This window comes from Corythoichthys intestinalis, chromosome 6 (genome assembly GCF_030265065.1).
Source record: "Corythoichthys intestinalis isolate RoL2023-P3 chromosome 6, ASM3026506v1, whole genome shotgun sequence".
In the NCBI taxonomy this organism is placed as follows: domain Eukaryota; kingdom Metazoa; phylum Chordata; class Actinopteri; order Syngnathiformes; family Syngnathidae; genus Corythoichthys; species Corythoichthys intestinalis.
Window position 1 is genome coordinate 4,176,979 of NC_080400.1, and position 24,847 is coordinate 4,201,825.

General features: G+C 38.9%; 1 protein-coding gene across 9 annotated transcripts in view; it reads left to right on the forward strand.

The window, feature by feature from the left end:
- tiam1b (TIAM Rac1 associated GEF 1b) overlaps positions 1 to 24,847 on the forward strand; it is a 176,207-nt gene that overhangs the window by 86,541 nt on the left and 64,819 nt on the right. For all 9 annotated transcript variants that reach the window (XM_057838495.1, XM_057838501.1, XM_057838496.1 and 6 more), the window contains 8 exons: positions 9,237 to 9,383; positions 11,374 to 11,448; positions 11,517 to 11,687; positions 12,411 to 12,515; positions 15,358 to 15,439; positions 19,183 to 19,269; positions 21,857 to 22,069; positions 24,492 to 24,583. In XM_057838495.1, the coding sequence (XP_057694478.1) occupies positions 9,237 to 9,383; positions 11,374 to 11,448; positions 11,517 to 11,687; positions 12,411 to 12,515; positions 15,358 to 15,439; positions 19,183 to 19,269; positions 21,857 to 22,069; positions 24,492 to 24,583 (972 nt within the window). The remainder of the gene's footprint in view (positions 1 to 9,236; positions 9,384 to 11,373; positions 11,449 to 11,516; positions 11,688 to 12,410; positions 12,516 to 15,357; positions 15,440 to 19,182; positions 19,270 to 21,856; positions 22,070 to 24,491; positions 24,584 to 24,847) is intronic.

Sequence of the window (24,847 nt, forward strand, 5' to 3'; positions counted from 1 at the left end):
ATGGGTAAACCTCAACCAGAGACAGAATGTGGAGAAAAAAGAAAAAAAAAACAGAAAATCACATTGTTTGATTTTTAAAGAATTTATTTCCAAATTAGAGTGGAAAATAAGTATTTGGTCACCGACAAACAAGCAAGATTTCTGGCTGTCAAAGAGGTCTAACTTCTTCTAACGAGGTCGAACGAGGCTCCACTCGTTAACTCTATTAATGGCACCTGTTTTAACTCATTATCTGTATGGAAGACACCTGTCCACAACCCTCAATCGGTCACACTCCAAGCTCCACTATGGCCAAGACCAAAGAGCTATCAAAGGACACCAGAGACAAAATTGTAGACCTGCACCAGGCTGGGAAGACTGAATCAATGAATGAATGCAATAGGTAGAACGCTTGGTGTAAAGAAATCAACCGTGGGAGCAATTATTAGAAAATGGAAGACATACAAGACCACTGATAATCTCCCTCGATCTGGGGCTCCATGCAAGATCTCACTCCGTGGGGTCAAAATGATAACAAGAACGGTGAGCAAAAATCCCAGAACCACACCGGAGGACCTAGTGAACAGTGTTGGGAGTAAATTATTTTTTTTCAGTAACGGGGTAATCTAACTACCGTATTTTTCGGACTATAAATCGCAGTTTTTGTCATAGTATGGCTGGGGGTGCGACTTATACTCAGGAGCGACTTATGTGTGAAATTATTAACACATTATGATATCATTTCCTATGTTATTTTGGTGTTTTGGAGTGACACTGATGGTTTGGTGAACTTGTTAGCATGTTCTTATGCTATAGTTATCTGAATAACTCTTACTAGCTATGTTACGTTAACTTACCGGACATGTTCACATTTCGTTGTTCATTAATCATGTAACATTATCATACTGTACACTTATTCAGCATGTTGTTCTCTATCGTATTTTTATATTAAATTGCCTTTCAAGATGACATATCTGTTCTATGTGTTGGATTTGATCAATTGATCAAAAAGATTACTTACTCTGAATAAATTGAAGAAACTACCAGCCGTGTCGAGTCGACTCTGCTCTGATGATTTGTCATCCAAGACTTTGGGTGCGTTCAGGTTCGAGAATAGCGCACGTACTTCTGACTCCAAGCTGTTTGTCCCTGTTCATTCAATTAGACAATGCTTTCCAAAGTCTGGTAACGTTTCTGTGTTTGCTACACCTGATGCTAGCCTCGTTCCCATCTCCCACTGTCAGCCAGCAATAATTTCGCTTCCATCTTGAGGACGGCAGACTCTTTGAAGGTGACGTGAATTGTCGGGAAACTAGCCTACCTGAATGCAGCCCCTCAAGAGATGCGATGGAAGTGATTGTGACTGGCTGAGGGTTAGAGTCATGTGTCGTGGTAAGCCAATCAGAGCCGGTGATTTCACAAGCAAACCGGAACAGCGCGTGCGGCAAACACACGCGCAAAACGGATGCACAGGGTCGGGATGGCAGAGCAGTCAGAAGAAAAATTGTCCTTTAAGAGGTGGAGATCGAGACACTATTTCAAGTTTGTCGAAATTAAAGGAAAGAACCTGCATGTAATGTGTAATTTATGTCCCGGGGCAAAGCTTTTGTCGACATCTGTGGTAAGCAATTCAAATCTGCTGAAGCACCTAACAAGTTAACTATCTGTCTGTTCTTCTCTATTCCACTGACTCGAATACTGCTCAAATTCTTTGACATACAACAAGTTCTTTTTAAAGTAACGGAAATAGTTACTTTCCCTGTTAACTAGTTACTTTTGCTATAGAGTAATTCAGTTACTAAGAAGTAGTGAATAATGTAACTAATTACTTTTTTAAAGTAACGTGCCCAACACTGCTAGTGAATGACCTACAGAGAGCTGGGACCACAATAACAAAGGCTACTATCAGTAACACAATGCGTCGCCAGGGACTCAAATCCTGCACTGCCAGACGTGTCCCCCTGCTGAAGCCAGTACAAGTCCAGGCCCGTTTGCGGTTCGCTAGAGATTATATAGATGATCCAGAAGAGGACTGGGAGAATGGGTTATGGTCAGATGAAACCAAAATACAACTTTTTGGTAGAAACACAGGTTCTCGTGTTTGGAGGAGAAAGAATACTGAATTACATCTGAACAACACCATAACCACTGTGAAGCATGGGGGTGGAAACATCATGCTTTGGGGCTGTTTTTCTGCAAAGGGACCAGGACGACTGATCTGTGTAAAGGAAAGAATGAATGGGGCCGTGAATCGAGAGATTTTGAGTGAAAATTTCCTTCCATCAGCAAGGGCATTGAAGATGAGCTGGGTCTTTCAGCATGACAATGATCCCAAACACACAGCCAGGGCAACAAAGGAGTGGCTTTGTAAGAAGCATTTCAAGGTCCTGGAGTTGCCTAGCCAGTCTCCAGATTTCAACCCCATAGAAAATCTGTGGAGGGAGTTGAAAGCCCGTTTTGCCCAACAACACCCCCAAAACATCACTGCTCTAGAGGAGAGCTGCATGGAGGAATGGGGCCAAAATACCAGCAACAGTGTGTGAAAAGCTTGTGAGTGAAGAGTTACAGAAAACGTTTGGCCTCCGTTATTGCCAACAAAGGGTACATAACAAAGTATTGAGATGAACTTTTGTTATTGACCAAATACTTATTTTCTACCATGATTTGCAAATAGAGCCTCTAAAAATCAAACACTGTGATTTTCTGTTTTTTTTTTCCACATTCTCTCATGGCTGAGGTTTACCCATGTTGACAATTACAGGCCTCTCTAATATTTTCAAGTGAGAGAAATAGCACAATTAGTGGTTGACTAAATAATTATTTGCCCCACTGTATATCATTTCACATGTTATTTTGGTGTTTTGGAGTGACACTGATGGTTTGGTAAACTTGTTAGCATGTTCTTTATGCTATAGTTATCGGAATAACTCTTAATAGCTATGGCCGCCACGTTCCCGTTCTGCCTTTGGCAATGTGTGTTCAATTGTATTATTGATTATAGCGTTTGTGGCGCCTTCACGCCCAAGTGGGGCCACACTCGCACTTGTTTACACGAAGAAGAGCGCTCACACGCCAGAAAAAGGCGGACAGCTACACAACTTCTGAGCGAGTGGGCGAGAGAGAGAGAGAAACACGGCTGCGAACCTACGTTCATTGTTGATGCCTGTAAAATATCTCTACAGAGGCAGGAGCTGTGTGTATCATCTTTTCTGTTCTTGTTGTGTGTTTTCCACCCACGATCGGACACTTAGAGCCAGCTGTATGGTTGTTCGAAGGATGTGCTAATGCTAGCGAAAGCATGCTAACCGTTTGTGTCACTGCTGTAATAGCAGCTAATTATCATTTATTTACGTTGATGCGAACCTGTTTGTTGTCGAGGACGAAATGGATTTGTATTATTTCTGTTTTTAGTTTCACTCTCCAAATGATGGTGTCAAAGCGACGGCCAAAATATTTACGGACGTCCAGCATCGTCATTTGGGAGTTAAGCTCGCTGTATAGCCAGGACCGAGCCGTAGCGTCCCGGTGAGGACAGTACATTCGCGTTTCATTGTTAATGCATCATGTAACATTATTAGACTTTACACGTATTCAGCATGTTGTTCTCTGTTGTATTTTTAGTAGTGCTGCAACAATTAATCGATTAAACTCGAGTATTCGATTAGAAAAAAAATATTCAAATTAAATTGTGTTGCTTTGAGTATTCGTTTTATTAAAGTGGCGTTGTAATGGTTTATTTTGAAAGTGTTTGCATTTAGTTTTATTGATTAGGGTGGATACACTGCCTTCTGGTCTGCCTCATTTCACATGGCTGAATCCAACTGCTCCCTGTTAAGACCAACGTAGCCAAGTTTTTGTTTGAGCTAATGTTTTTTAATGCATTCATAATTTAGTTTATAGGTATATTTAGCCGTTTTTTTGTCGGAATATGTGTCTGAACCCTTTGTTAAGAGCATTATAAAAAAAAATAAATAAAAACGGGAGCATTTTAGAGCATTTAAGCTAGCGGACTTTCACTATGTAAAGTTAGCCAATTGTTCTTTTGTTATACGTAGATCCTCATTAAAAAAATTTAGGGCTGTCAAAATTATCACGTTAATGGGTGTTAATTAATTTTTTAAATTAATCACGTTAAAATATTTGACAAAATTAACGCATTTGCCCCGCTCAGACAGATTTAAATGACGGTACAGTGAAACGCTCACTTGTTAATTGTGTTTTATGGAGTTTTGCCGCCTCTGCTGGCGCTTGGGTGCGACTGATTTTATAGGCTTTAGCACCCATGAGCATTGTGTAAGTAATTATTGACATCAACAATGGCGGGCTACTAGTTTATTTTTTGATTGAAATTTTTACAAATTTTATTCAAACGAAAACATTAAGAGGGGTTTTAATATAAAATTTCTATAACTTGTACTAACATTTTTCTTTTAAGAACTACAAATCTTTCTATCCATGGATCGCTTTAACAGAATGTTAATAATGTTAATGCCATTTTGTTGATTTATTGTTATAATAAACAAATACAGTCCTTATGTACCGTATGTTAAATGTATATATCCATCTTGTGTCTTATCTTTCCATTCCAACAATAATTTACAGAAAAATATGGCATATTTTAGAGATGATTTGAATTGCGATTAATTACGATTAATTAATTTTTAAGCTGTAATTAACTCGATTAAAATTTTGAATCGTTTGACAGCCCTAAAATTTTTTAAAAAAATGTATACTGTTTGAGGCTCAGCTCAGGTATTTTCATTTTTCATGTTCCTTATCCGATTACTCGATTATTCGAACTAACTAGTTCATCGATTAATCGACTACTAAAATAATCGATTGCTGCAGCCCTAATTTTTAGTTCAAATTGCCTTTCAAGATGACATATCTGTTCTATGTGTTGGATTTTATCCAGTAAATTTCCCCCAAAAATGCGACTTATACTACGGTGCGACTTATGTTTTTTTTTTCCTCTTTGTTGGGCATTTTATGGCTGGTGCGACATATACTCAGGTGAGACTTATAGTCCGAAAAATACGGTAATCGTTGCAGCGCTAATTCGAAACATTCGCAGTCATTCTGTCCGATTTTTGAGGCATTTCCAGGTCACTTGCTGTTCATTTCCAGGTCATTTCCTGTTGAGTTTGAGTCGCTGCCTATTCATTTGGGTGATTCCTAGGTTCTGTAACTTAAAATAAAAAGGAAGAGACCCATAAAATACCCCAAAATCAACAGGAAGTAACTGAAAATCAAATGGTAAATGACCGTAAATGGCCCAAATTGACCTCGTTGCATGGCACTGGCTGCCAATGACGGCCATAGACGTCCAATAGAATAGAATAGAATAGTGTGGAATACGATAATGCTAACTACACATATTCCACCGACTAATTAAACCCCCACTAACTCAAAGATTAAGCCAAATTAGTCAAATCTTTATTCATGATTCAACCCCTATTGCCATGGAAGTATTTTTTAAAATTGCAGTTTCAAATTCAAATTTCCTTAAAAAATGAACTTAAAAGTAAAATGAGTGAGTTTAAAAAAACGCAAAGTTTGGAAGCGTTAGCGTGGGGAAGCTTCAAACGCAGCTATTCCCGGACATGAAGACGCCATGTGTGGGAGAGTCACAAAGAGAAAATACAAATAACCTGCTTGGCAACGCCAGCACTTTGGACTGGAGGCGAGCTTTCAAATAGATGCTTTCCTGTAGCCGCGGTAGGGTCACGTGACCCCGCCCACTGCAGTCGTGGGCGTGCACAACAGATACACTAAAATAACAGTGACTGGATGCTTCGTTTTTTTTTTTCATCAAAGACAAACTTGCATGCCTGGGTTTACGTTTTACAAACATAAATAAAGCACTGGACGTATCCATGAGTGCATAAAAATGGGAAAAAAATGTAACCAAAATTTCATATACTAATTCTAATAGTAAATACAGAAAAATATCTTGGAAAATACAGCTAAAATGAGAAAAGCATGTATTTGAAAAAAATCGTAAATTTTTTTTAAAAATTTTGTTTAAAAAAAAAAAAAAAAAAAAAAAAAAAAATATATATATATATATATATATATATATATATATATATATATATATGTGTATTTTTTTTTGTAGAAAAACATTTTCTTAAAAGTTTTGTTTTAAAAAAAACAGTTTTTTATTTTTGTGGCTAATTTTTATTATATAAAAAAGGTACGTTCCTTTTTAAATTAATTTTAAAAAATAAGTAAAATTTTGTTTTTCAAAACTGTTTTTAAAATAAAAAAAATTTTTTTTTAATTTTTGTTTTTTTTTAAAAGTCACGACAGTTACACTGTATATATATATATATATATATATATATATATATATATATATATGTATGTGTGTGTGGGTGTGTATATGATAAAATACAAATACAATTACATCATTGTTGTCAAGGAGGGGAAAACACCATGTTCATTTAAAAAAAGGCCTTTTTTTAATTAAAAAAAAGGCTCTATATTTATCTTAGTTTTTTAAAATCTAAAGTTTTATTAAAAAGGCCCTTTTTTTTGTTTTTGATTGAATTATTTTTGCAAAAAAATATTTACTTTTAAAATTATTTTTAAAAAATGTAATTTAAAAAAAAAAAAAAAAGCTCTTTTTATATTTGATTTTTTAAAAATTATTTCGTCAAAAACGTTTACTATTTTTTTTAAAGTGAAGTTTTATGAAAAACAAAAATACCTTTTTTATTTTTGTTTTTTAATTATTTTTGCAAAAAGATTTACATTTTAAAATTATTTTTTTTTAAAAAGGAGAAATTTTGTTTTTTAAAAAAGCTTTTTTATTTTAGTTTAATTTTCAAGTTTTAGTAAGTTAAGTAAAAAATGTTTTTCTTTTTTTTTTAAAGTCAGGTTTTATGAAAAAGGCCCTTTTTTATTTTTGTTTTTAATCGAATTTTTTTTGTAAAAAAAACAAAAAAAAAATCACATTTATCTTTAAATTATTTTAAAAAATAAGTAAAATTGTATTTTTTTAAAAAAACTTTTACGTTAGTTTAATTTTTAAATTTTTTGTAATTTTTTTTTGTCAGTTTTATGAAAAAAGGCTCTTTTTAAAATTGTTTTTGTTTAAATAAGGAAAAACGGTAGATATATTCTTTTTATAGTTCATTTTTGTAATTCTTTTCATTTTTATTTTTTTATTTTTTTATTACATTATTTTTTTTTTAGGTTAAAAAAAGGCAGGCGGCAAAATACAATATATTTTCTTTTAAATTTGATTTTTTAAAAAATAGTTAATTTTTTTTAATTAAAAAGGGAGGAAAAAATATCATTAACCCTTGAGAGTCGAAGGACGCGCCGGCGCGTCCTCAGCGCACGTCGTCTTTGAAGCGCCCTCACGTTTTAATTACGTCACCCTTATGCCTTTGGTTGGTCTCGTTTTAAAATGCGGAAGTTGCGGTTTACTCTCGTTATTATTTGAAGTCAATCGACCAACTAGAACGTGAGATATTGTCATTTAAGTTTTATAGTTTTATTGTCCTCTCAAAAAAACATTAAAACGCTGCATGGATCATTTGTTTATGTCTATATTTCCATCATTTCTTGTCCTTTTTCAAAACGGAAGCTCCATGAAAAAAACACAAATCAAACGAACCCTTTCGAAGTCACAGTGGAAGCACAAAATGCGTTTTTTTTTTATTTTTATTTTTTAATAAATATAACTGCCGCGCGAGGTTCTACCGAACGAGAGGGGAGGAGTGTTCTGAAGCAGCGAGGTGGCGAGCGACGGCCGTTTGGTTCGAGCAGCGACTTTGTGTGACTTGACAATGAACGGAAAACTAAATTTAGCGCAAAAAAATTGTGCTTTTTGATCAACTTGAGGAAGAGGATGGTCCAAATTCGTCATCATCGTCTTCTTCGGAAGAGTCCTCGAGTGAATTTGAACACGTGGGTGACGCCATCGACGAGCAGAGGTAAGCCAACTCACTCTTTTTTTTTTTTTATGATGAAAAAGTTTCTTTTGAAAGTTTCTTTTTATATTGCAAGACAAAGTTAATTTTGATGCAATATAAGTATGTGTTTGTGAATATATTAATAAAATATGCATATCAGATCAAAGTCGTACGTGCACTGTGGGTATCCCAGGCAGGAATTTATAATCTGTGGTGTTCTACTTTCTATATGAAGATTAGGGATGTAGCACATATTCAGCTATGGTATTCTTTCTATTGTCATACATATAGATTTCCATTATTATTTATTGCTGTATATATTTTTATTTTATACTTTATTATTTTCATAAATACTGACTTTTTTCATGTACATTTATAGTGACAATGAAAGTAAAGTGAAATGAAAACGGAAGGGTGGAAAGAGGACCAACACCCCATGGAAGTGTGAGCTGTGTGATGTAGCCCTGTGTCTAATTCCAGGACGAAACTGCTTTTCAGAGTGGCAAGCCTGACAAAAATTTAACTTGTTTATTGTAAATATTTTTGAAAATACTTTTTTTTCCAATGTTATATATATATTTTTTCCCCCACAATCAGCATTCTCAATTTGTGTATATAAATGTGTGTTCAAGAAGCTTGATTGTGTGTACATAGTTTTCATCAGGTGATGGGCCGCAATACCTAAACTCATAAAGAGATGGCCTCTAAACACTTTTTGTGTTAGATGGTATATATTTTTTCACTGTTCTTCACTGTTTGGTCTGCTGTATATAACCTGTTTTGACTAGAGCATGTATAAAGGCAAAAAACGCCTATGGCTATACCTGTTGTTTATGTTGAATTGTCAAATATAAGACTATTTATTCTAATTTTTTTTGGTTGAATGTTCATCCTAACATGTTGAATAAATATTACAAAGTTTCAAAACGGTTCGTTACGCATGTTTGGTTGTCAATTGGACATCAATATTAAAAATTTTGACAAAACGATTTTGGAATTTTTGGTCTTTTTGGGCCCAAAATGATGATTTATAATTGGTTAGTGAAGGAAACAACAGTTTGGACATGAAGTTCAAGGTGTCACAAAAAAAGGGACCAAACCAGGTCATCGTAAACAATTCTTTCTTTGAAATATAAAGGCAACTTCAAAGGCATGCAAAATCAGACAAAATAGGCCCAGACCTTAAAGGGTTAATGTGCATTTCCAAAAAAGTGGGATTTTTTTTTTTTCCATTGGACTCAATGAAAACACTCACGTAGCGGAAAAAAAGGCAGAAGATTCAGAGGAAAAAAAGGCACAATAATATCAATAAATATTTGAAATTCCTCTTAGGTGGCGGCCCGCACGGACAGCGGCGTGAGGCGGCGAGCGCACGCTACGTCGCGCTCGTACAGCAAGCGCAAAAGCCGCTTCTCTTCGCTGTGGGGTCTGGATACCACGTCTAAAAAGAAGAGCAGAGCCCACCCCAGCATCAACCAGGTTGCCACTTTTTCAGCCTAGTTCTGTACCATACATATAGCCGAAACTAGAATTGCGCCCATACCGATGCAAATATTCATATGGCACTAAAATAACATCATTGGTTTTGGAAAGCATGACATAAAATGTTGATGCTGCGCTACTAGCAGTGGCGCGAGAATTGGGATGCTGAGGGTGCTGCCGCACCCCCTGGTGTTGGGGGAAAAAAAGTTTGATGTCATTGTAGTATCGTATCGATTTCGTTAACGGAGCGACACTAATTGATATACAGTGGGGCAAATAAGTATTTAGTCAACCACTAATTGAGCAAGACTTGAAAATATTAGAGAGGCCTGTAATTGTCAACATGGGTAAACCTCAACCATGAGAGACAGAATGTGGAAAAAAAACCAGACATTGTTTGATTTTTAAAGAATTTATTTGCCAATCATTGTGGAAAATAAGTATTTGATCAATACCAAAAGTTATACTTTGTTATGTACCCTTTGTTGGCAATAACAGAGGCCAAACGTTTTCTGTAACTCTTCACAAGCTTTTCTCACACTGTTGCTGGTATTTTGGCCCATTCCTCCATGCAGATCTCCTCTAGAGCAGTGATGTTTCGGGACTGTCGTTGGGCAACACGGACTTTCAACTCCCTCCACAGGTTTTCTGTGGGGTCGAGATCTGGAGACTGGCTTGGCCACTCCAGGACCTTGAAATGCTTCTTACGAAGCTACTCCTTCGTTGCCCTGAATGCGTGTTTGGGATCATTGTCATGCTGAAAGACCCAGCCACGTCTTATCTTCAATGCCCTTGCCGATGGAAGGAGATTTTCACCCAAAATCTCTCGATACATGGCCCCAGTCATTCTTTCCTTTACACAGATCAGTCGTCCTGGTCCCTTTGCAGAAAAACAGCCCCAAAGCATGATGTTTCCACCCCCATGCTTCACAGTGGGTATGGCGTTCTTCAGATGCAATTCAGTATTCTTTCTCCTCCAAACCGAGAAACCTGTGTTTCTACCAAAAAGTTCTGTTTTGATTTTATCTGACCATAACACATTCTCCCAGTCCTCTTCTGGATCATCCAAATGCTCTCTAGCGAACCGCAGACGGGCCTGGACGTGTACTTTCTTCAGCAGGGGGACACGTCTGGCAGTGCAGGATTTGAGTCCCTGGCGGCGCATTGTTTTACTGATAGTAGCCTTTGTTACTGTGGTCCCAGCTCTCTGTAGGTCATTCACTAGGTCCCCCTGTGTGGTTCTGGGAATTTTGCTCACCGTTCTTGTTATCATTTTGACCCCACGGGGTGAGATCTTGCACGGAGCCCCAGATCGAGGGAGATTATCAGCGGTCTTTTATAAGTCTTCCATTTTCTAATAATTGCTCCCACAGTTGATTTCTTTACACCAAGCGTTTTACCTATTGCAGATTTAGTCTTCCCAGCCTTGTGCAGGTCTACAATTTTGTCTCTGGTGTCCTTCAACAGCTCTTTAGTCTTGGCCATAGTGGATTTTGGAGTGTGACTGACTGAAGTTGTGGACAGGTGTCTTTTATACCGATAATGAGTCAAAACAGGTGCCATTAATACAGGTAACAAGTGGAGCCTCGTTAGACCTCTAGAAGAAGTTAGACCTCTCTGACAGCCAGAAATCTTGCATGTTTGTAGGTGATCAAATACTTATTTTCCACTCTAATTTGGAAATAAATTCTTTAAAAATCAAACAATGTGATTTTCTGTTTTTTTTTTCACATTCTTTCTCTCATGGTTAAAGTTTACCCATGTTGACAATTACAGGCCTCTCTAATGTTTTCAAGTAGGAGAACTTGCACAATTGGTGGTTGACTAAATACTTATTTGCCCCACTGTAAAATGAACATTTTACCATGTTGCGCAGCGCCATCTATTTGGAGTTGGAAGGTCGGCAGCGATCATACAATCCCAGTTCGAATTGATCGGACGTCCAATGAGAATGAACGAGCTAATGTTGGTCTCACGCATTTTGCAGGTTTTTGCGGACGGAGAAGAGCTTATTAAAAAGAGCGACGATGGAATTCCCACCGAGTCGGCGAAGGAGGGACAAGTAAGGAAACGTACGGTTTGTGGTCACCTGACCGAACGCGCCGCCACTCATGGCATCTTCGATCGCAGTCGAATGAAGATGAGAGCAGGAAGGCCGCCCCGCCGGCCGGGGCGGAGGGTGAGGCGTGGCCGCCAGAGCACGTCACCCCATCCTGGGTTTGTTTGCCCGACGACCAGCCGGTGCTGACCGTCGTCCGACCCGGAGAGTCGGCGCTCTGCGTGCTTGAAACCATATGCAAGGTTTGATTGAATTCTGGATTTTAAAAAAATAATCACAAAGCCAGACCCTCATTCTTTCAGTTCACGATAATGCAGCACAGAGTTTCGGTACTGATACGGCATTAAAATGACATAATCTGAATTGGAAAGTCCAACTAGAAATAACGTGCCAATATGGTGCAAAAGGGACTTTTCCAAATTAATTTTTCAAAAACATTAAAATTTTAAAATATCAATATAAAAAAATGTAACACGATGAATTGTGGGGAGTCGATAGATTGTGCAAAACGTGATCCTCCTTAAAATTGGTGAGACTCTTCATGAGACATATGTGTTATCAAAATGGTGAGTTTTCCTTTCACGCGCCTGACCTGGGCACCAAGGTTTTTTGGGGTTAGGGTTGAGGGGTTAGGGTTAGGGCTTCTTCATGGCAAATGAAAATGGCGAATTTGAAGGCCTGAACATGCTCGAAAACTCATTGTGCGACAGCCCGTTCAGTCCGGCTTGCAGGGCTAGTTGTTTTTGTTCTTATATACTGTGTTTATCCAATACTTTATATAGGTCTCTTCCATTGACTGTACTAGAATTCCAATCTATTTGAAGCGGTTTGGTCGGCAGACACAGTTTCATTCAGTGCCACTTTAAACTGGATGAACGGATGACTGCCATTATTTATTGTCCCATCGAACATATTTTGATTGAATTTTTTTTTTTTTTTTAATATTTGTGACATGGCTGGTGAAGGCTCATCAACTGGACCCCACCAAGCACTACCTTCGACTCAAGTTCCTGATTGACAATGTAGTGCAGTTCTACATCCCCAAACCCGAGGAGGACGTGTGCGACCTGGTACGTCTTCATGTTTTCGCTTACTGTACTTCCCAGAACGTTGACGTTTGCTCATTCATCCATTTAATAATAATTTTTTTTTTTTTTTTTAAACAAGCAGAACAAAGACAACACAATTTGTTCTAATAGCAATATGAGTTAATTTATTATTAGGAAATGATGTGAAATGCCCCAAAATGAACTCATTGCCCCACATTGTCTGCCACTGACGGGCATAGATGTCCAATCCGTTCAAAAGGAGACTAGTGATAAATTCATTCCAATTCACAGCAGAAGGATGAAGAGAGCTTGTTCTTCTGTTTATTTGTTGTTTTGTAGAATATCGTAGAATGATTTCCTGACCCGTGTATCGATAATTGTTGTATAGCCATATCATGAGATCATTGTTATTGTGAGCCTTGTATCGTATCGTTAGGTACCCCAAGGTTCCCAATTATTACAATTACACAATTATTAGTAGAAAATGAGATAACTTTACATTTGAGCAAAACAAATTGATGCTACTGTGCTGCTTTCATTTACACTGAATAGTTTTAGGTTGCAGCGCTACTTGATACAATTAACATTTTTGGCAGTTCAATTTGAAAATGAAGTGAATTTGGGAAAAGCTGGCGTAATTGTTGTATCATTTTCCACCAAATCATTAAGAATATATACCGTAATTTTCGGACTATAAGCCGCTACTTTTTTCCTTCATTTTGAATCCTGCGGCTTATAGTCCAGTGCGGCTAATTTGTTGCTTAATTTGGGCAATAGGTAGCACATGCCTCCTAGCATGCATTGCAGCGCTCCAGATATAAATAACAATCAAAATTCATGTTCTGTGCTAATTATTTATTCATTTACTGTTCCAGTTGTTTCATTAATTGCTAGTTTTAGTGTTTGGTAACACTTTATTTGACAGCTGCATTATAAGATCGTAGTAATTATGACATGACACTATCATAGGCATTATTTAATGCTTAGGACAGATGTCATTAAGTGTCATCTGGCAAATTATGTTACTAACTCCATTTATGTCCAGCTCGGATCTTTTAAATCCATTCAAAAGTGAAATAATTTGACGGATAACACTAAATGACATCTGCTTTAAACATTAATTAATGCTCGTGACAGTTTCATGTCATATTTATGATTGTCTAATGACAGTCATATGGCATCACTGTCAGTGTTAGTGTTACCAAATAAAATAACTAGAAATTAATGAAACAACTGGAACAGTAACTGAATAAATAATTAGCACATATCATTAATTTTGATTGTTATTTACAACTGGAGCGCTGCAATGCATGCTAGGAGGCATGTTGGACAACAACAGTGTTGACAGCGGGTGTTAGCAGAGGTTGACTTTCTCCCCCAAGGGAGCAGTGATGGCCAAATGAAACTTCTTGAATCAATGAAGCTTTGCAGCCAATTGCTTCAAAACTTCATGAGGGTTCATTTGGTCTTATGACAGCTGTATGATGCCACTGTCAAATAAACTGTTACCGGTTAATATCTTTTGGTGTAAAAATCCCATTGCACGGTGAGGACAGTTGCGGCTTATAGTCCAGTGCGGCTTATCTATGAACAAATGCCGTTTTCGTGTCACATTTGGTGGGTGGTGGCTTATAGTCAGGTGCGCCTTACAGTGCGAAATTTACGGTATTTCTCGAGATGTGACTGAAAATTCGACGGAAAATAGCTAAAAATGCATTTTCGGTTTTGAAGACCGAAAGTTTACCACCGAACAGTGTGAAGAACCTTCGTCCTTATGTGAGATGTCACCAAAACACGGCGATAAGCAATGCCCTAGTTTAATGCTATCTCGCTAACACCACTGGCTCACAGCCATCATGTCTGCGGTTTCAAACCGCGGACATGTTGGCTGTGTGCCAGTACAGGTCGTCTCTGGGTTACGACGTTCTTACTGTAATTTATGTGATTTCGACTTTACGACGCTTTTTAAATTTGCCTAATTTGCCTAACAAAAGTCAGCTAGATTAAATGCTACGAATGCAAACGTATTTACAATTCTCATAGCAAATCACTCACACACAACTCCACAAACTGTAGCTGTAAATCTGATTACTAATGCATACACAAACATATATTAGCTGAAAAAACTTACAGCTTTATGTGGGCCAAACCAGAGCGCAGCTGTCTTTTATTTATGTCAGACGAGAGTCTGCTCCTCAGTCATACAAAGCTACAATCCAGCCAGACCCAACGCAGCCACCAAAGCGCAGTGTATCCTCCATCATTAAACAAAATACATGGCCTTTGGACTTTTTGGATAGTTATTTTGAGATTAATAGGTAATTAAAGGGTTAATTCCAACTTGCGCGGAAATTCGGGTTACGGCGCCAGCTTACGAACGGAACTTGTTCGTAACCTGGAGACCACCTGTAGTGTTAGCAAGATAACGTCAGCCAGCGTGTTGCTTCTTGCCGTGTTTTGATGACGTAATTAGAAAATGACTAGATTCTTTACACCAGGGGTTTTCAACCCAGTCCTCAAGGCACACTGTGGGTCCTGGTTTTTGTTCCAGCCGATCCAGCAGAGACAGTTGAACCAATGAGGCTTCTGCTAAAACAAGCCACACCTGACTGCAATCAACTGATTGCACTTGTAAAACACCAGATTGGGGAAAAAGTGTTGTCATCTTGTTTGGTAAGAATGAAATCCTGCACCCACAGTGTGCCTTAGTGGAATAGGTTGGGAACCCCTGCTTTACACTGTTCGGTGGTAAACTTTCCGTCTTCAAAAAACGAAAACCAATGCTGCTGATGGTTTTTGGCACCGAATTTTCAGCCACATCTCTAATTTTTCCCCATATTGACTGTTGTCTTGTTTCAACCAGCTTTACAAAGAAGTGGAACTCTGCCCCAAAATCACAAAAGTTGTCCAGTTTGACCGCGACGAGTCGTGCATGATCGGCTACGGTAAGAAATCGTCGATTGGATAGCGGGTGTTGTACATATTGCATGTATGTTTTAGGGCTTGTTGCTCAATCCCTAAATGCTAATGGACAATGAATGTTCATTATCTACCACCCTCGCACTTTAAATGGATTGGACGTCTACTAGTGAACTCCACATGTTCTAGCTAGCTAAAACTAAAACCTAAAAATGAATTATTTCAGGCTTTCATGACTACATTGCTCATATCGTCAAAGAAATACTCTAGTGTAGGTTAGGTTATTGTTGGTGTTGAGCAGTTTGTCAACATGTGCTAGCTAGCTAAAATTAAAACCAAAAATGAACTATTTCAGATTTTCATAACTATATCCCGAAAATATTAAGAGGCTAGTTTAGGTAGGGTGACCATATTTTGATTTCCAAAAAAGAGGACACTCAGCCCGGCCTCAAGATACTTGAATTTTACTCGAAGTTCACTCAAAGATGCCTATATCACTTTAATATATTTAAAGTGTCCCCCATCACTCTGGGTGGAAAAATGCAGTTTGAAAAAACAAACAAACAAAAAAAAACTAATATATATAGAATGCAGACCCATGGAAATGTAGTCCAGTCAATACACATACACACAGTAGGCTATGTGCCAACTAAACATTTTTATAAATTACTGTCACGACAATTGTCCTTGACGTATTGTTATTCCCATTCAATTGATATTCTCATTCAATGTTCTAGATTGCACACAAACATTAACCGAAATAAACTGACAAACTTTCCAAACGTAGCAGTTCAAAACTACGTTTCCCATAATGCCTAGCGTGGTTTAGCTTACTTATAGCTAGCTGAGGCAAAAATCAAACTTTGCTATTAAAGTTTACAATCATCGGCAGCGCAACGATGCGACACCAAATGGGAGTTTACAGTCAAACCTCCAACAGAAGTCAACAGTTGCCATTATATACGTATTTATCGTAAAAAACTTAACAACTGGGCAGTCGCTGTGGCCAAGTCGTCAACCCAGTAGATGGCGGTAATGCCTCATGATAGGGGTAAACTGCCAACAAAAACAAGAAGAACTACTCCTTCCCTCCCTACTGCTAGGAGCCATGTCATCGCAGGCTGGCGCTGCCACCCAGCGGCCGGAGGGATTCTCTTCAATTTGGTCCCGTAAAAAATCATAAAAACCGGACATTTTTACAAATTTATAAAACCCGCCCGGACGACGAGGATACTACGTGAAAGTAGCACTTGTCCAGGCAAAAGAGGACGTTTGGTCACCCTAAGTTTAGGTGAAGTCAGGCTACTCTCTTGTTACTGTTGAGCATTTTGTCAACATGCGCTAGCTAGATAAAACTAAAACTAACACCTGAAAATGGACTATTTCAGGTTTTCATAACTATATTGCTAATATCTTCTAAGAAATACACTAGTGTAGGTTAGGCTATTCTCTTGTTGCCATTGAGCGTTCTGACATGTACTAGCTAGCTAAAACCAAAGCTAACAACTAAAAATGAACTATTTCAGGTTTTCATGACTATATCCCGAAATTGTTCAAAGACATACGCTAGTGTAGGTTAGGTTATTCTCTTGTTGCCGTTGGGTAGGGTGACCATATTTTGATTTCCAAAAAAAGCAGGACACTCGGCCCGGTTACTTGAATTTTACTTGAAGTTCACTCAAAGATGCCTATATCACTTTAATATATTTAAAGTGTGCCTCCTCCGCCTGGATAGAAAAAAATCAGTTTTATTCAAAAAACAAACAAACAAAAACAAAACAAAACAAAAAAAAACCATAGGCCTATTGCCATATAGTATATAATCCGGCAAATAAGTATTTAGTTGTGCAAGTTCTCCTACTTAAAAAGATCAGAGAGGCCTGTAACTGTCAACATGGGTAAACCTCAACCATGAGAGACAGAATGTGGGGAAAAAAAACAGGAAATCACATTTTTTGATTTTTAAAGAATTTATTTCCAAATTAGAGTGGTAAATAAGTATTTGGTCACCTACAAACAAGCAAGATTTCTGGCTGTCAAAGAGGTCTAACTTCTTCTAACGAGGTCTAACGAGGCTCCACTCGTGACCTGTATTAATGGCACCTGTTTTAACTCATTATCGGTATAAAAAACACCTGTCCACAACTCTCAGTCAGTCACACTCCAAACTCCACTATGGCCAAGACCTAAGAGCTGTTGAAGGACACCAGAAACAAAATTGTAGACCTGCACCAGGCTGGGAAGACTGAATCTACAAAAGGTAAAACGCGTGGTGTAAAGAAATCAATTGTGGGAGCAATTATTAGAAAATGGAAGACATACAAGACCACTGATAATCTCCCTCGATCTGGGGCTCCATGTCCCAGCTCGCCTCGTGGCGTCAAAGTGAGCAAAAATCCCAGAACCACACGGGGGGGCCTAGTGAATGACCTACAGAGAGCTGGGACCACAGTCACAAAGGCCACTATCAGTAACACAATGCGCCGCCAGGGACTCAAATCCTGCACTGCCAGACGTGTCCCCCTGCTGAAGAAAGTACATGTCCAGGCCCGTCTGCGGTTCGCTAGAGAGCATTCGGATGATCCAGAAGAGGACTGGGAAAATGTGTTATGGTCAGATGAAACCAAAATAGAGCTTTTTGGTAGGAACACTAGTTCTCGTGTTGGGAGGAGAAAGAATACTGAACTGCATCCGAAGAACACCATACCCACTGTGAAGCATGGGGGTGGAAACATCATGCTTTGGGACTGTTTTTCTGCAAAGGGACCAGGACGACTTATCTGTGTAAAGGAAAGAATGGATGGGGTCATGTATCGAGAGATTTTGAGTGAAAATCTCCTTCCATTAGCAAGGGCATTGAAGATGAGACGTGGCTGGGTCTTTCAGCATGACAACAATCCCAAACACACAGCCAGGGCAATAAAGGAGTGGCTTCGTAAGAAGCATTTCAAGGTCCTGGCGTGGCCGAGCCAGTCTCCACATCTCAACCCCATAGAAAATCTGTGGAGGGAGTTGAAAGTCCGTGTTGCCCAATGACAGCCCCAAAACATCACTGCTCTAGAGGAGATCTGCATGGAGGAATGGGCCAAAATACCAGCAACAGTGTGTGAAAAGCTTGTGAAGAGTTACAGAAAACGTTTGGCCTCCCTTATTGCCAACAAAAAGTACATAACAAAGTATTGAGATGAACTTTTGGTATTGACCAAATACTTATTTTCCACCATGATTTGCAAATAAATTCTTTAAAAATCAAGCAATTTGATGTTCTGGGGTTTTTTCCATATTCTGTCTCTCATGGTTGAGGTTTACCCATGTTGACAATTACAGGCCTCTCTAATATTTTCGAGTGGGAGAACTTGCACAATTAGTGGTTGACTAAATACTTATTTGCCCCATTGTATTTCAGGTTTTCCTGAGAGTGTCCCTAAAAAAAAAAAAAAAAAAAAAAAAAAAAAGTTAGTTTAGTCCATTCTTTTGATGCCGTTTAGTGTTCTGTCAACATGTGCTCGCTTGCGCAGCACTAGACAGCTAGACGTGATCCATTCTGGTTGTGATGTCACAGTATGAAAAAAAAACGTTCCATGATGTTTTGAGTGGAATAACTATCAAATGGTTAAAAAAAAACAAAAAACAGCCAGATTAGTCTACCAAATTGGGAAAAGGAAATTAGAACAGTCATTTTCCTTTTCAGACCTGGTCACCATTTTACTGCACCTTTAACATCCCTCCTTTGGTATCTTTTACATAAGCGCTGTTCATCCTCCTTCAGGTTTCTCCATCTCGGTGGTGGAGGAGGACCGAGTGCAGCAGCTTTACATCACGGACGTGCGGGCGGGCGGCCTCGCCTTCGCTAAAGGTCTGTCGCATTCAAAGCACTTAGCCCAGCGTTGTTAGCGTGCGTGTTGACAAGTGGGATGATGGAGGAGGAGAGAGAGCACTTTGGATGGGAAAGCCTGCTCCAAGGCCGTCATTTCATGCTTTTATTTGTATATGGCACAGGCCAATGTAAATCACGTGCTTTTAATTCATGTTTTTCGCTAAAATAAAAATGTATATGGCGGAAACCCCAGACAAGGCTGAAAAAGCAGTTTCTGCTTATGTACTCTTCTTTAAAAGAAACTGCTGTATTTTAAGCCAAAACAACTGTTGTGTTTGATAGAACAATATGTCTATATGCAGCCATAGCAGATTCATGGCGCATGAAGCTCCCAAACTATTTTTAATTGGTCTGTTTTACCCTGGAAAACCCCGTTTACAGACGCCACGCAACCGCTTTTGTATCAACCAAGCCATATAACGAAGGTAATTAATTATATTTATTATTCAAAGTGTCTGTCATTTTTAGGTTAGAATCATTAATTGATGTCAATATTTTGTTTAAAAGAAAAAACTTCCAAAAAATTATTCACTCGCATATTTTAAACTTTTAAACAAATGACGTCACAATGAAAAAAATGGCGTCTGTAAAAAAGTCACGGATAGCTACCTCATAAGTATCGCTCAGTTGTATTATTTTTGTTACTGTCGCATGTTAGATGATAATTAATCGATCTAAACAAAGAACAATTTAAAAAAAAAAAAAAAAAACATTTAAAAGGGTAAATATGTGAAAAAGAAAATCTCGACCACTCCTGGATGTCTGCGATTTCTGCATCGCGACCCTTGTTTTATTACCATGTTTCACCCATAAAATCCGACATAGAGTTTTTGGATCGAAACAAGGTAAGTACGCGATAATACCTCGTTAAAGTCGTGGCGTCTGTAATTCTGCTCTCGCGTGCTCTCACCTCCAGATGGGATTTTGCTGTTTAAATTTTTTTTCTAAGGTTTCCAATGATGTATCACACATGCATAAATCGGACAATTTTGAAAGTTGACCAAATTGGGGGTCTCAGAGCGGAACTTCAAGTCACCTGAGTGTTTTCCGCCATATATTATATACATATATATATATATGTAAAAGTGGTGTCAAAGTGGCTGCACGGGAGCCACACCCAGCCCACCGCGTCATTTTGGGTGGCCTGCAAAATTGCAACAACTTTGATTATTTGCAAAATAAAATTTAGAGTTCTTGATCTTACATTGACGACATTTTTTTACTGCTTTTTTTTTCCTCATTTTTTTTTTTAAAAAGGTGAAAAAAATAAAATATTGAAGGTCTTTTTTTAATTAAGTGAATGAAAACTGGATAATAAAAAAATATGCCAAATTATGGAAGTGTATTGCTGTCAGCCCCAAAAAAATAAAATTAAATTAAAGTATCACATTTTTACATGATCGTATCATCATTGAATACTATTGTGTGAAAAAGTATTAACTATCATGTAAAAACATGATACTATAAATTATTAAAATGTGATACTATCATCTAAAAATACGATAGTCACAGCGATGGTCAGATTTTTTGTAAAAAAAACTAAAATAACCTTATTAAATGTTAAGTTATACCCAAATCCACAATACTGACATTCCAAATAATGGACTGAAACAAAAGAAATAGTTATATTGTCATTCTTTATTTAACAAAAGTGGTTGATTTAAGAAAAACTCGGATATCATGTGTGCAAAAGTATGTGAACCCCTTCAGTTAATAGGATATTGCGCCTCCTTTTGCAGAGATTACCTCAACCAAACGGTTTCTGTAGTGACTAATCAGCCTCTCACATCTACTTTGGGGGATTTTTGCCCATTCTTCCTTGCAGAACGCAGTCAGTTGAGAGAGGTTTGATGGGCGTCTGGCATGAACTGCTCGCTTCAGGTCCCGCCACAGCATTTCAATGGGATTTAGGTCAGGACTTTGACTGGGCCAGTCCAGAACACGAATCTTCTTCTTTTTCAGCCATTCCTTGGTTGTATTGCTGGAATGCTTTGGATCATTATCATGTTGCATGATCCACCTTCTGCCAAGCTTTAACTTCAAAACAGATGGCGTCAGGTTATGTTCTAGGATTTGACAATATTCCTCAGAATTCATGATTCCCTGGACTATGTGGAGTTGTCCAGGTCCTGAGGATGAAAAGCAAGCCCAGATCTTGACATTCCCACCTCCATGCTTCACTGTTGGGAGAAGATTCTTTTGGTGGTATGCAGTGTTGACTTTTCGCCAGACATGGCGGTTTTGGTTGTGACCAAACAGTTCAATTTTGCACCTACATCAGTTGATGAAAACTCTTTTTAATTTAGTCTCGACAACACAACTGTTAAAAAAACAAAAAAAAACTACTGAATTGATTGATTAGGAAATCAGGTTGAAATAATAGAAAATTCCAAAATGTTGAGGGGGTTCACAAACTTTTGAGCAGCACTGTATATATATATATATATATATATATATATATATATATATGTGTGTGTGTGTGCGTGTGTGGAAATTTATATGTATATACATGATAGGGTTACAAAGTAAGTAAAATAATTTAAATCGTTCCCGTCCCGGTCTGCAGGTCTGAATGCGGGCGACGAAATCCTGGAGCTGAATGGCAAAGAGGCCCAGAGTCTGGACTTTTCCGACATGAAGGCGGCGTTCTCGCTATCGTCGCTGGCGCTGAGGGTCAGCACGCTTCCCCCTCTGGAGCGCCGCCAGCTCTGCTTTCTACCGCCGCGACGCTCCCACACCCAGGACAACCTTTACACTGACATCTTCTCCCAGAGCCAGGGTCGGTCGTACTTCTGATCTCAAATGATTTGATCGCTAGTGGATGTCCAATCAGTTTGAAACTTCAAGCAGATTGGACTTCTAGCGCCATTAGTGACAGACAATGATATCACAAGTATAGCATTGGAGGAGTACATAAGTAGATAAAAAAATAATATGATACAAAAATTAAAGTGAAAATTGATTTTAAAAATCAAAGTAAATATAGATAATTAATTAAAATACATGAACATTACATTTGAAGTTATAACATTTTTAAAATTATATAAAATAAATGAAAATTTACCCCCCCCCCCCCCAATTTTTTTTTTTTTTTGTGCATGTTTTACTTTAAAGTGCCTATGACAGAAAAGCATGTTTATTTCATATTTCACGCGGTATTTTATGCTCCTGAATGAAATGGACCGCTTGGATGTGTGTGGAAGCGATCTATATATTTTTTTCAATTTTTTGAATCCCACGCCATGAAAATGAGTGACTTCCTGGATTGACGAAGAATGCGAATGTGACGTCAGCAAGCTAATCATCTTCAGTATACAGCCAGTACTACAGTATGCAGAACGACTGTGGGTTCAGCAGATTTTGAGGATTATTTTTGGCATCACGCCAGCCCAAAGTGCCCCAGGTTTTTGTTGCTGCACCAGGGAGAGGCATTTGAGCCTTTTTGGGTTTCAAAAAGTTCCCATTCACCGCCAAAACAAGTCCGACAACTGTGGGACCATTGGCCCGACAAGGAAGTGAGTAAGCTACGTGTTTTACATTTTGTCAAATACTGGGATCATGGCATACGTTTTAATAAGGAGGTGGCTTACATTTTGTGGGTGACAATGCTCCTTGTCCACTGAGAAGGCCACTCGGCCGATGACCAGCGGCCACGCACATCCCCTTGCTTCGACGCCGGCCGGTTTGTCCACAGAGAACGGGCTATTTTCGGCGTTCATTCCCGGCGACGAGCAATGCCAGTCCACCGTGGCCGCAGTAGAACGACGAGCCGTAACTTGCTTGCCGCTGGGGGCTGGCCGATCGGTTAAAGTATCATGGCACACATTTTAATAAAGAGATTGGTTGTATTTTGTGGGTGACAATGCTCCCTGTCCACCAAGAAGGCCACTCAGCAGACGACTGGCGGCTTTTCAGACACCATGGTCACTTCCACCCCCTCAGTGCTATTTGCGTGCCCGCTGAGAATGCGCTTTCCTCGGCTTGGCCACGAGCAGCCCCTTGCTCCGACGTCTGTCGGTTTGGCTGTCCAATCCAGCCCGCGTAGTTCTATTCGCGGGCCCGCCGTGAATGCGCTTTCCTCGGCTTGGCCACGAGCATCCCTCCCCTCGGACGCCAGCCGGTTTGTCCAAAGAGAACGGGCTATTTTCGGCATTCATTCCCGACGACAAGAGCTGCCAGTCCGCCGTGGCCGCAACAGAACGCCGAGCCGTAACTTGCTCGTCGCCGGGGGCTGGCCGATCGGTGAAGACAGTCAACCCCGCCGCCGTGTGTGATATAAACCGGTGTAGTTTTGTGTCATTTTTTTTTTGTTTTCAAAAGGCGAGAATAAGACTTGGAAAAGCCGCTCGGTTCGGGTTAGCATGTCGGCTAGCTGTCACTCCTAATGTTTTTTTTATGCTTTCCTCCGTCTCCGAAGCCGGTGCAGGGAAATGACAAAAGCTGGACTAACTCCGGTGGCATAAAATACCGTTCGGGAGAGGAAGAAGTCGGCAGTTTTGACCATTATGCAGTAATTTTGCCCTTTCCTACTAAATAAATGCATTTTTAATATTTTATATAGCACTGTTCTTTGTCATGAACATACAATTTATTTACCGATTGGGGAAAAACACTTGGATAAAAAGAAGATCCCGTACAAATATTGGAGTAGAGAAATTGAAACAATCATGACATTTTGCTTTTGTCTTATTTTCCTCGTTCTGGATCTTCCCCTTCAATGGGCTGGATTCTAAATCAGATGAAATTGTCACCTTGCCAACGTCATCCTCCAGCTGGGGACGCTAGCGCGCTATAATGACAGGCGGGGCTAAACGGCAGATTAAAAAACTAATTTCTCGTCATCTGCGCTTTGCCAACTTGTTTGAATGTAGTCAAATCGTCTCAAAATATCATTCTAATTCACATAATAATGCTATTTAAGACTTTTTTTATGCTGTCACAGGCACTTAAAAAAACATTCAAACAAATTCTATTTTTTTTAATGATGTTTAAAATGTTATGTCTAATTTCCTTATTTATTTATTGGGGATTTTCAAATTGTTCTATTTCATTTTGTCTCTATATACAGAATATAGATGTCCAATCTGTTTGGACTAGGAGGGGCAAACTTGCCCCTACCAGTTAAAATGAGTTGAATGTCTAGCGGCTTCATTGGAAGCTAAATGAGTTTTAACAGATTGCTGACTTGACATCCATTTCAGAGGAGATCCTGGACGACGGCGTGGGGCTCCTGCTGGAAAGTTCCGGGGACAGCTTGGACGACGACTCCGAGATCTTTGACCGATGCGTGAAGGTTAGAAAAAGCAACGCGGAATCGGTTTCTTGTTTGCCGTCATAATGAAAGCAGAGCTCAAAAGGAAGGAAGGAGATGCCCGCGAGGACATTTAGTTTTTTTTTTGTTCTGGCACATAAGCGAGTGCCAACTGGCTTCTCCCGGACAGCCTGGACACAACATTTGGTGCTTTGTGCACCCGCGAAAGCAAGATTTTGTCTTTCCAAAAAAAATAAAAAACAAACACAATCCAATACATTATATCATCAGTGTCCAACTGGGGGG